Below are 13,110 nucleotides of genomic sequence, written 5' to 3'. Positions count from 1 at the left end.
AAACCACAGAAGTCTGTGTCATCATTGTTATGGGAAGTTCATGAATGGTCTTTTTAAAGCACTTTTTTTAAAAATTGGCTCAGTTTCAATGCTTGCAAATGAATAGCCTAAATTAAGTTACATTTTGGAATTTTTACATAAGATACTAATCATATGCACTTGAATACCTTCTGCTGTAAGCTGCCTGAGATTAACCCTGTTTCCCTGCTGCATCACTAGTTAAAATGGGTGATCAAAATATCTGCAAAAGGTGAAGTAAACTATGTGAAGATACATCTATTTTTTTCCAAATTAAGTAGTTATTTTTGTATAGTTTCTCTAATTTGCTCAAGTGTTCTTCTAGTGTATTAGTTACTATTAAAATGATAGTGAAGCAAAACTTAAACACATACTATTTTTTATATGTAGGTTTCTACAATCCAGGAACTTGTTACTGGTTATGAAGCCTCTTTGAAAACTTGTGACCTTTTTAGTACAAGTGGTAAGTTTCTATGGTCTTACGTTAATCACCCTGTAGCTACTAATACTGTTCATGAAAGTTATCAAGAACTGTTGAAGTGCTGATACTTCTTGCAAAAAAATAGTTACTATATTTTCTAGTAAAATAATTCATCACAAGAAATATTTGCTGAATTTGCCAAGCTTTGTTTTTGTGTTCGTTTTTCAAATGCAGTCTTCAGCTTTACTAGTTATTGTAACCTTTCCCATTTTGTTGCAGAAAATGGAGAGAAAGAGCCCCCAACAACACTGCTTTGGGTTCGGTATTTCCTGGCACAGCACTTTGACAAACTTGGCCAGTGTTCTTTGGCCTTGGATTACATTAATGCTGCAATTGCAAGCACTCCAACATTAATAGAGCTATTCTATTTAAAAGCAAAAATTTACAAGGTAAAAGGGGAATTTGGACACGTGGAGTACCTAGTGTATTTAAAAAAAAAAAAATCAACCCATCAGACTGGTGTGACTATTTGGGTAATATTTCAGTTAGCAGTTGTTACAGGCATCAGTTTTCATGTGGGTTTCTTTTTGGGCACTGTTTTGTCAAGAAGGAAATTAAAACCCTTTTGTCTGGGTTTTGCGAAGCCAGTCACAAATTACAGGGAATTTTAATTCTGAAGAAAATCTGGGAGTGGGGGGAGTGAGGGTAACACTGGCTTTGGGTTCTGATGGAGAAATACCAGTAACAAATACAGATTTCAGGAGATGGTCAATAGCGGGCCTCAACTGAAAGTTAACTATTTAATTTCTCCCTAACAGCATGTAGGTAACATCAAGGAAGCTGCCAAATGGATGGATGAAGCACAGTCTTTGGATACTGCAGACAGATTTATCAATTCTAAATGTGCTAAGTACATGCTGCGAGCAAATATGGTGAAGGATGCAGAGGAGATGTGCTCTAAATTCACAAGGGCAAGTACATTGCTTTAACTAAGAGGTGTTTTGCTTGCCTCTGATGATTTTTCACTCATAACTTTTGATCAAATATCATTTATTAATATCCATTTTTATTATAATACTTCTCTGCCTGATGGTAAGGAGCTACACAGAATCGTAGAACAGTTTGTGTTGGAAAGAGCTTTTTAAAGATGGAATAGTCCAATGCCACTATCATGGGTGTGGACATGTTTGGCTAACTCAAGTTGCTCAAAGCTGTGTCTATCCCCATCTTGAACACTTCCAGGGACAGGACATCCACAACTTTCCTGGGCAGCTACAATCCGGTGTATTGCCACATTCTCACAGAAAATATTTTTTTTTCCTTGCATTCAGTTTAAAGCTGCCCTCTTTAAGTTCATATCTTTTGCTCTGTTGATGTTGCTACTGATCCTGGTGAAAAGTCTTTCTGTCATATGAACTTCCTTTATATATTGGCAGGCTACAGTAAGGTCACCCTGGAGCCTGCCTGCTCTTCTCCAGGGTGAGCCTCAATGCTCTCAGCCTTTTGTCACAGGACAGGTGTTCCAGCCTTTTGATTTTTCATGGCCTTTCTCTGAATCTCTTCTGACAGGCCCATGTCCCTCTGGGGGCCCCAGACATAGACACAGTACTGCGGTTGTCTACACCCACTAAATACTGGAAACAATGGATGTTCAAGGGTAGTTGTCCAGAAGTATTTTTTTTGCCATACTTCAAAATACTGGTTTTGAAATGCATCTGATGGATACCTTGTTTCCTTTTGGTACCATCTGATCTAACTGCACAGGAGTGTGTACTATATTTGTTATGATTTAGTATTAACCTAAATTAATATATATTTGAACATTTCATTCCTTTAAGCTAGTATTACACACAAAGATTTTGTTAAAACAGAGTCTGTCCCTAAAAGATGGAATAAGCAGTTAAAATTCTATTTTTTTGACATTGGGCAAAATTTGGATTCATAAATACCAGATTTTCATATAACTTATGGAACTAAATATGAAGACTACTTTGTGGGATATCCTGGAGTACATAAATTAGGCTCCTTCATTCTTTTAAATTCTAGGTGTGTTAACACTCGAAATTGGATTCAAGCTTGTTAGGTATTTCTAGGAATGATTGAAAATTTGATTACTAAAACTCATAATGTTTGCTTGTCTGAAGTGTTAAAGACAGAACTTTATCATAGACATCTGGAAAGACAGGATATCATCCTTAGTAACTAAATGTTGAGTGTAATTGGGTCTTTTTTCTGCTATAGACCGTTCTGAAAACCTAATGGATGATAATAATAATGATATATGTGATGTTTTAACAGTTCACTTAGTCTAGAGCATTACAACTATTATAAAGTCTCAATCCTAGGATTTTTTTTTCTTGTCAAAACATCATGTATAAATCTAACTTCGCTTATTTAGACAAAGAAGTTCTAAGAAATGTGTAATTGCTCATACTGCGTGATAAAGCAGTGAATATATTGGTGGATTTTTAGACTGCTGGATGCCACTTAGCTGATTGAGAAAAGCCAGCTAAAATTGTTTGCTGAACTCAAGGAATATTTTTAAATAATGTTATTTTGTGCCCCCAAATTGTAGAAGCGAGGCTCTGTGTACAAGCATGAGTTAATCTTAAAAACTCTGTTGAGACATTAGTCTTCAGGTAATTGGGGTTTTAAAATCATTTCAATCTTTGACTGTCTGGGGGAGCATAGAATATCACAAGTGTTATTCTTACTTGAACACTGGGTTCATTTCCTTTTGTATTCCAAACACATTGAAGGATTGATTGTTTGCTCCTGATGGCCTGAAACCAGGCACGGTTGAAAGATGCAGTTGGTAAATTACAATAGCAAAACCTGGTGATGACTCTTATTTCAGGAAGGAACTTCTGCTATGGAGAACCTTAACGAGATGCAGTGTATGTGGTTCCAGACAGAATGTGCCGCTGCTTATCAAAGGCTTGGGAAGTACGGTGATGCCTTGAAAAAATGTCATGAAGTAGAAAGGGTAAGTAGGTACAAACACCACCCACTGCTTCCCCAGTATTGGTCATATGCAAATGAAGATATTTATTGATTTAATCAGCACAGTTTTGTATGCTAGAAGCATATAAAACTTCTAGTATAATGGCTTTTAACAGCACGTTAATACTTGATGATTTCTAACAGATGTCTTCTCTAACTATTATGTGAAAGACTTATTGAAGTGAAAAGGTTTCAATATGAAATACCATATCTTCTGTGCAGCTATTCCTACATTAACTTTACGCTGACTTTTAACAATTGTGTTTCTAATCAGAATAGTCACATTTCAGTTGGCTTTTAGAGTGCCTAAGTCTTTGAATAATCACATTATAGGCTTTAACTGAGATTTTTCTCTACCGATGGATTCTCTTGACCAGTCAGTATTACAAGGATACGTCTATACTTGTTAAATATTGTCTGTAAATAATATCAATTGTAACTTTATTCACCTCTGTCTAATAAAAAGCAGACTAAGTAAAGGATGAGTATATGTGTGTGTTCTTTCTTTTTTAAGCATTTTTTTGAGATAACAGATGATCAATTTGACTTCCACACGTACTGCATGAGAAAGATGACTCTCCGTGCCTATGTAGACCTTCTGAGATTAGAAGATGTGCTCAGGAAACATGCCTTCTACTTCAGGGCTGCCCGATCAGCAATTGAAATTTACTTGAAGCTCCATGATAATCCTCTTACCAATGAAAGCAAAGAGCAAGAAGTGAATTCAGGTATATACACTTTAATGAAGGCTCATATGTCTATGACACATGTAAAAGCTTAGGCTAAGTAAGTTATGTGTTACAGAGTAAATAGAACACAAATTTTTCTTTTCTTCTGTCACAATAACTGAAAAGAGATCATGAATAACAGGCTACAGTTCTCTCTGTTCACATCCCATTATTTGTAGAGCTAGAACATGAATGAACCTAGCTGTAGTTTTGGAGTACTTGGGGAGGAGTGACATTTCAGAACATTAAAATCAGATTCAGTTCAGCCATTAGATAAATATTAACTAATGAGTTATGAAGCAGTTAATAGATTTTGTGGAAAAGCAGTCTAAATTGTAAGAATTTGATTTTTGTCTTGTGTATTTACATTACATGGTAATACTAGTTACTACTGCATTCAATTTTACCACTTTTCACACAACTTGAGGACCAAAGAATAAATGGGTAAATGTGTTAGCAATATTAATACATTTAGAACATTATTTAAAACTAGTATTAATGGAAAACAGACATTATTAGGAAGGCAGTGGGGTGTCGTTTGGAAATCTGAGGATTCAATGGCTGGTTATTTAAGATTTTTTTTTTTTTTTTTTTACTTTCAGATAAATAGCCGCTTCTCCTTTAGTGGAATCGCAGTTACTGCCAGCATTGCAGTGGCTGTTGACTAAAGCAGTGAAATTCATGTCTGGCTTTTTTCAAAGGGAAAAAAATTTGACACGGGGGAAAAGGGAAGCTAAACTAAAAGTGCCAATTAATATTGCAAATAAAATCTTACCTTTATTTGGAGGTGAATAAGTTTTTCTATACCTGCCTATGAACAATTAAGAGGCATATTTGAACAGTTGAACTTGCACTTTTTTCTCTCCAGCTTTAATTTGCTTCTGTATATAATGTAAGATAGACAGATATATATATCTTACATTATATACAGAGTGTGGCAGAGAGGATAGCAATATATCATAAAGGTGGGTGGTGTCTAAGAAGTCATGTTAGTTCATTTGCCTGCTGCTCATTGGGATCCAGTAGGCTTATCTGTGGGAGTAGGCAGCACTGTGGGGATGGGGTAAAAAGAGCACTTGCTTCCTTGCATCAGAATAGGGATGACCCAAGCAGGGAGGTCATGCTGCCATAGCCACAAAAAAGATGTGTTAGTCCCTTGGGAGCCTGTTTTTTTGTGCCTTGCCACATATAGCAAAAATCCTACTCTCAGTGAAACACCACAGTAAACAGACTGGTAGCTGCAGTTTTATTCTGGCTAAACTGATAATTTCCATGTAGTTATTCCATGACATTTGCATGAAATCAGTGCAGTTTTCATGGCTGTGTATTAGATACTTTAATGAAAAGTACCAAGTTTAGCATGTTTTCAGATGGAGTGTAAATCCACCTGGATGTTTCTAGATGGCATTAGAAGCAAGCTGAGCTGAAGTCAAAATGAGAGCTTAGTATTACTGTTGTTCATTTTCTAAGGTAAAACCTGTGACAGATGTAACAACTTTATGTAGCTGACATAAAATCACAGAGGTTTGAATCACTGAGGTTTCTGTAACAGCCATGTAAGAGAAAATATGCAAGATCAAGTGTTGTGTTAGGCTGTAAATACCAGTCCAGCAGAAGTGTTGGCCTGTGTAGTGCTGATACTCTCGTGACTGTTGGTAGTTATGGAAATCACTTAAAAGTTTGCCCTATTGAGGTGTGGAGAAGCATAATGACCTGACTTGTTTGAGAGAAACAAGATTTTGAATTAAATACGTTATATGTTGTCTGTTACTTTAATCTGTAGAAAATCTCTCAGCCAAAGAATTGAAGAAAATGCTTAGTAAGCAAAGAAGAGCACAGAAGAAAGCAAAACTTGAAGAAGAAAGAAAGCATGCAGAAAGAGAACGACAGCAAAAAAATCAAAAGAAAAAGAGAGATGAAGAGGAGGAGGAAACTAGTGGACCCAGGGAAGAGCTGGTTCCTGAAAAACTGGAAAGGGTTAGCATGGTCTTCCTTGTTAAACTCTCATGATTATCATGAAAAGCTATCATATGGGTTTGCTGTCAGATTCTCCTAAAAGAATCTAGGTATTTTTATAAAATCATTTTTGCAGGCAGAGGTACTTCTTTGTTGTCCATCTCTTTTTACACTAAAGAGAAGTATTTTTCCTCAGTAAATCCAAGTTGTATATTAATATTGTTACTTTCCTTAGTTCTCAGGATTTTTTTCCCAAGCAGTAGATCATGCTTCATTAAAATAGATACTGAACAAACAGATGCATTTTTCTTGAAGAAATCTGCTTTTCATACAGTGAATTGAGGAAAAAGTAACAGAAATTATTGCAATTTGAAAAGTTTGAAGGCATGAGCCAGTATTTTACTATGCATGAAGAACTACCTCTGTTATCACAGTAAACTTCATGCTTGTTGTCTAAGGTGGCTGTATTTAATAGTTTCCTAAGTGCTAAATTACAGTACTGAGTGCACAAGCAGTGCCAGAGTTAGCAATGATGTTGTCTTTGTCAACATGAAATGATGAATAAACACTTTAACATTTTTATTTAAACAGCAAGATTTTTTATGGTGTAGTTGAATTCAGAAAGCTAGCTTCAGTTCACCTTTGACATCTGATTATTTAAGTGCTTTGAATAACAGAAACTATTGGTGGGTTGTGTTTGATGTTTATTTGAAGCCATAATTTTCACTGTTCTTTTATTAAAACAGGTAGAAAATCCATTAGAAGAAGCCATTAAGTTCCTTATACCACTTAAGAATCTTATTGGAGATGATATAGAAACACACTTATTAGCATTTGAAATATACTTTAGAAAAGGTAAAGTACTGCTTAATTTTATTTTTGCTTTGCAAAATTTTAGTACTTCAGTTCAGCCTGTGTTACTCAAGTGTAGTAGAAAATGATCTGGAATACTTACCTGACTGAAGCTGAGGTGTGCATCATATCCAATAATAATAGAGTAAATACTGTTTTTGTTTAGTCACCCTTAAACAAAGAAAGCCCTAACAGCAGATTATATTGTGGTATATACTCTTAAATACTGTGGAATGGTATTTGTGGTGTGATCTTTAATTATCTAGAGGAGACCAAAGCTAAAAAGGCGGTAACATCTGTGCAGTGTTGCCAGAGTTGGAGCAGCAAGAACTTCTGTTTTATTAAGCAATTTGAATGGGAAAATAAGCTTCATTTGTAATTCTGTATAGAAATTGATGTTTCTAGTATTTGTACTAGATTTACTAAAGAAAACAGTAATTTATTATGAAGAGAAAATGTTCTGTATTCTTAATCTTGGTTTCCTAATATTTTTTTCTCCTTCTTACAGGAAAGTTTCTGTTAATGTTACAGTCTGTCAAAAGAGCTTTTGCTATCAACAGGAATAATCCATGGCTACATGAGTGCTTGATTAAATTCTCTAAAGCTGGTATGTGTGTAGGAAATATGTAATTATAAAGATATAAGAAGTTACATTTTGCAAGGACATAATTTCCTATTTTTGTGATGTATACTCTTGGAACATACACTGATACAAAGAAAAATAAAAACAAATAGATTTTTTTTCACCAAAGAAAACATAGGCTGTGTTACCCAGTGTACTGTGTATTACACCTTCCTCTATTAATCCACCAGGTGGACCCAACAACTCATTTTGGCTAGATTTCACAGAAAAGTGAGTGTTCTAAGGATCCTGGAAAACCTTAAGATTTAAGAAAATAAGTGGCAGATACAGGAGAATGATTCTGACTGAAACAATTTGTGTGGTGAACTTGCAATAGAAAGTTTACATGACAGAGCACCTTGTATGAATGTTTCAGTAAATTTATGAATGTTTCCTCAATAAATGCATCAGCAGTGTTTGTGTTGACACATCTTGATCTGAGATTTGTGTTTCTGCGCACAAATTTTAAAACTGGAACTTTTAGCAGTGATTTATGCGATTTCAGTGTTTTCTACAGTTGTTTAAATGGCAATTTTTTGCTTCTCTCCCCCTCCGCCTTCCCTCTTCTAGTGTCTGACCATAGTAACCTCCCAGAAATTGTGAGCAAGGTCCTAACTCAAGAAATGCAGAAAATCTTTGTTAATAAAAACTTGGAGAGTTTTAATGAAGAATTTCTCAAACACAATGCTACCTCCATTCAGCACCAGCTGTCAGGTTTGTCTAACTTTTTCATGCTCTTGAAAAAGAGATGATTTAAGTGATGTAAATCCAGAATCTTTATCTGTAGTCTGCAAGATCAGGTTGGATGGAGCTTAGGGCATCCTGGTCCAGTGTAAGGTGGCCCTGGGAATGGAAGAGCATGTGGAACTAGATGATCTTTAAGGTTCCTTCAAATCAAACCATTCTATGAATTCATACACAAATTCTAATGAGATGTAAAATTGCATGTTTATATGGGGGGGTTCGGGGGGGCATTTCTGTCTGCTTGTACAGTTTTTTTTAAATGTACTTCACTTTTTCATTAGATGCATAAGAAATCTGCTCCTTACCTTCAAAAAGTGCAGTCAAACCACTATGGATACTCAAGTTTTGAGCACTGTCATCCTTCCTGTTACAGCTTTTTTTAAGTATTAGAGAATATAAAACAAAATCCTATATACATCAGCAAGTGCTTTTCCCTGTTTTCTTTTCAGCTGGAATGTTTCTGTTCCTACTCATAACTTTATCATGTAGCAACAGCATCAATAAAAGTACCATGATGACCTTGTTATGCAGCCTTTGCTTTTCTGCTTCATGGTCAGCAGTGAAAATATTGAAATCTGACACTCAGACAATATTTATATAGAAGAGCCACAAGTAGCTGCTGGAACTAAGTCAAAGGAAAATGGAATTGGATGATTACAGAAAGTTTTGAAATATTGCTGTGGCTTGATAAGCTGGTAGAGAAAATAAAATGCAATTCCAGCAGTTAAGAAACAAAAGCAAGTGTAGTTTTATCAGGCACTTCAAGTGCTTACTGCTAACCTCACCTGGTCTTTAAAAGTTGTGCAGGGTCTGTCCAGAATAACTGGAAGAACTTCGTTTCAGAGGATTGCTCATCGCTCTAAAGGAAGGTTAGGTAGAATACCACAAACTTCCATTGGCTTCTATAAGATCTGTGTTTCAGGACAGCATTTTTTGAGAAATACTTTCACCTCTTTCCTGCAAGCAGGCTCAAGACTTGGGAAGTCAAGTACAGATATTTCAGCAGTCAGTTGCTCCTAATTCTTAGAGATGTGTTCTTCCACTCTTGTAACTGTTGAGCATCTCACTGGCTACTTTACAGATCTTATTTTCTGATCCTCCAGTGTTATGGAAAACACTACAGTCACTGGCTAGGTTTTTGGTAGCTTTAGGACTTCAGCTGTGTATCAGTCTTCTCTTTATGCTGCAGCAGGTTTGAGGCAATTGACTTACCTACTGTACAATTTTTAAGTTTCCTGAGCAGTTATCTTTAATTAAAGTTTGCAGATATGAAGATCTGGAAGACCTAAACCCTAAGTGAGAGGACAAATGAATGCTTTCTCAGCTTAAAATTACTAGTAAAAAACTGTAAGCAGACTTCTAACCTCTTTCCAATTTCTGTACCATAGCCTCCCTAACTTTAGGCAAGAGTAACTAGGCTAATGTAAGTGTTTTGGGCAGTTATGGCTCTGCATTGAGTCTAGCAATTTATTTTCTTAAACCTACAAAAAGCAGTAAGAACTAGGAAACTTTATTTAATTGGGAAAACTAATAATTGGGAAAATGAGTTGAGCAAAACCAAAAGACAAAACATCCAGAATGTGGGGTTTTAACTTTTCCAGTAAAATGATTAAGCTTTTTGGGTTTTCCAGTAGATTACATAGTGGGATGGTTCTGGACTCTGTACTTGGGCAAAGGAAAAGACATTAAATGCCAGCACATTAGGATGAGATTTTAAAATAAGGCAGCTATGATACAAGGAATAGAATTTTGCAGAGATGCCCAGGCCAGTTTTGGTAAACTGTGGTCTGAGAAGCTGTGTAGTTCCATAATGCAGTGTTTTCCTTTCCACCACTGTAGTCTGGTCCAGGCAAAGCACCAAACTTGTGCTGCGCTTTCCTTATACCTGAGCTGTGTCCTTAGCTCCAGGTGAGCCATGGCCCTGTGTTCTGCCATGTGGACTGGCCTGAACTTTTATTGGGCCATGTTCCACAGTTTGGTAACTGTTGTTCACTTAGCTCCAGTACTTCTAAAGAGAATTCAGTGTGTCTCTGAGAATTACTGACTCCTGTATTTGTTGGATGGATTTCATTTAGCCTGCTGATTTGAAGGGCTTGAGATCAGTGTACTCTGTGATACTTTTCTCTACTGCAGATCTGTCAGTCAAGTGAGGCGTGTCACTTTTGCAGGAACAGGTCTCCTGTTTTATTCAATCCTTATGCTTCTAATAAATTTCAAAATGGCTTTAGTTTCATTAATTTCCGGTTGCAAATCGGGGAGGAAGATATAGTTTATTAAAACTTGTAAGAAGTCTAATTCACATTTATGTGTAAGTTTTCAGGTTCTGTGTGTCTGTATATGTTGTATGGCATTGAGAAAAACTAAACATTGTGGGTTTTGTCTTGTGATAAGGTGCAAAGATGATGTATTTCCTGGACAAATCAAGACAAGAAAAAGCAATTGCTGTTGCAACGAGATTGGACAAAAATATGAGAGACAAAAATGTGAAGGTAAAAGATACAGTATATAAAGCCACAACTGTGTGGGATCTTAAATAGTGTATAATTTAGTGCAGGATAATGTGCATGCTTCATTTACCATGATAAATGATTACTTGAAAGAGCAAGGTTTCAAATTTTTCCTGTAAGTAAAAGATGCATAAATACAATGGAGAAACCTGTTTGCTCAAACTAGTGATGGTTAACAATATGTGCCCTTAAAACAATTTTGAATTGCATTTATTAACTGATGCTTTTGTTCTTTAGACATTAACAAAGGTTTTTGAGGCGTTGCTTGATGGCAGTTTTGGAAGCTGCCATGCTCAATGTGAAGAATATCAAGCAGCATGTCATAAACTGTTTCCTTTTACGTCTGCCTTCATGCCTGCCACAAACGAAGACAACAGCAGCATTGCGTCTGTGAATCACACGGCCATTAACCATGATTTGCTGTCCAATGAAATCTGAAGTAGTGTGTGCAAGCCCCTGTGTGTGTGTATACCTACATGCACACATGTATATGAAACTCTGACTCTCATTACATGCTGGCTGGATACAGATCAGGGTTACTTTTCCAGGTTGTATTTTAATATCTATAACAGGTATCTAAAACAAAATATTTGGATAGTTAAATGGAGTATGCTATTAGGGTTTTTTTCTTCCCAATGAAAACTGCCAATATTTATGTAAACATCTTTAATCAGCATTTTTCATGTTTATACTTGTACAGGTTTAAGTCTTTTAATAATTCATCAGCCCTCCCTCACAATAATATGGATATTAAAGACTGCTTTCACTTAAGTGTTGTTACATATGCAGGTATATGTGAACATATATTGTTAATAAATTATCATTTGAGAGTTTTTAGCAGATTGAGACTGAAGTGCTGCTTGAATTGCCCTCTTTGTCTTTACTGTTCTTTAGGGGTTTTTTTCTGGGTTGTTTTGGTTGGATTTCTTTTTTAATCTTTGGTCAGTTTGGTTTCTTTTGAAGCGCAGCAACAATGAAAGCATTGGCGGGAGGGGGGTTGCATGTTTTTGTCAGGTGTGTGTCTTATATGGAACCAGTGTTGACAGATATGACGATTAGGTTTGTGTAAAAAAACCCAAACCAACAAATATCTAAGGCTTTTGGAAAACGATTCCCTCTACTTTGTGTTCCATAGCTATTGTTTCCTTAGTTTTATGGTCAGTTTAACATTTTAAAGTTTTAATATCCTGAAGCAATTCCCTGAGAAGACATAACAAATTTGAATACTGTTGTTTGTCCTTTGTTCCATCTCCGCTTTCCTCTTCTTCCTTCTGGTTTCTCCCCATTTGTTCACCTGTTGACACTTAGGATGAAAAAGCTGCTCCAATTTTGTGCAAGTGCAAAAGGTACAGTAATGGGGAATACAGTTTTTCTCTACATCATAAAAACTCACTGGTGGGTGTGCTGTATTACCTCCATTAAAAGTCTTAGTTGTCTACTTAAGTATTATGGCCAATACTCCAGAATTTCTCCTGACTAAATGCTATTGCTGTAGGTGCTGAAAGGCAAAACAGAGAAATATGTTTTACATTTTAAAACTGTTTAAGGGAGCACAAAGAGGCTGACTGCAAATCATAATGAACCTTTTTCTTACTTTTTATTCTGGTGCATTAACTATTAAATATACAACACATCAAAATGGAAGTTTAAATCTAATATACCTATTTAAAGCATAGCATTGCTAGACAAAATGGCTACATATCACATGACAGCTTTACATTCTATAAAGACTGCTATCGAAACATAATTATACTGTGGCTTGTACAGAAAATTTCTGGAAACTGTAATGGAATTATTCAATCTCGGTTTGTTTTTATTTCACTGCAGTGTAAATAATTTCAGTAATATTAACTAGCCCCTCAAAGGCAAATACCAGTTCATGAAGAGGGGATTTTATTAAGACAAATAAACTGTTCTAATTAAAATTCTCCTTTGTGTGTCATCTGTTTAGATTAAAAAAATTGTTGAATGGAAAAGTCACTGTAAAATATTGCCAACATATGTTATGCTGTAATAAATTATTTTGTACACATTTGTCTTTGGTTTGGAATTTTTGCATATTTATGGACATCAAACTTTAACCCATCATTCTCATTTTTTTATATTGAGTTGCAACATTCACTGGTTTAATGTTAACTCTGTAAGTAGTTATGAAAAAAAATTACTGTTTAGCAGATTGAGATCTGTATCTATAAATAGTAATGGCTTCAGACTGCAGTCAGTAGATTTAGATCAGATAGCAGGGAGAGATTCTTTCCT

At 35.7% G+C, this 13,110-nt stretch overlaps 1 protein-coding gene across 3 annotated transcripts in view; it reads left to right on the top strand.

Annotated features, from left to right (window-relative positions):
- The window catches only part of NAA16 (N-alpha-acetyltransferase 16, NatA auxiliary subunit), a 64,070-nt gene extending 51,189 nt beyond the window's left edge, over positions 1-12,881 (top strand). For 2 of the 3 annotated variants that reach the window (XM_041467095.1, XM_041467096.1), the window contains 11 exons: positions 409-481; positions 719-888; positions 1,258-1,410; positions 3,297-3,425; positions 3,957-4,170; positions 5,954-6,147; positions 6,873-6,981; positions 7,487-7,585; positions 8,171-8,314; positions 10,736-10,833; positions 11,089-12,881. In XM_041467095.1, the coding sequence (XP_041323029.1) occupies positions 409-481; positions 719-888; positions 1,258-1,410; positions 3,297-3,425; positions 3,957-4,170; positions 5,954-6,147; positions 6,873-6,981; positions 7,487-7,585; positions 8,171-8,314; positions 10,736-10,833; positions 11,089-11,289 (1,584 nt within the window). In that variant the 3' untranslated portion in view covers positions 11,290-12,881. Of the gene's footprint in view, positions 1-408; positions 482-718; positions 889-1,257; positions 1,411-3,296; positions 3,426-3,956; positions 4,171-5,953; positions 6,148-6,872; positions 6,982-7,486; positions 7,586-8,170; positions 8,315-10,735; positions 10,834-11,088 lie in introns of those variants that run through there. The other variant, XR_005955094.1, reaches the window with a different exon arrangement.
- Positions 12,882-13,110: the final 229 nt, after the last annotated feature.

This window comes from Pyrgilauda ruficollis, unplaced genomic scaffold (genome assembly GCF_017590135.1).
Source record: "Pyrgilauda ruficollis isolate IOZ18807 unplaced genomic scaffold, ASM1759013v1 scaffold20, whole genome shotgun sequence".
Lineage (NCBI taxonomy): Eukaryota > Metazoa > Chordata > Aves > Passeriformes > Passeridae > Pyrgilauda > Pyrgilauda ruficollis.
Note: the sequence above shows the minus strand (reverse complement) of the source record. Positions and strands in the feature narration are given on the sequence as shown.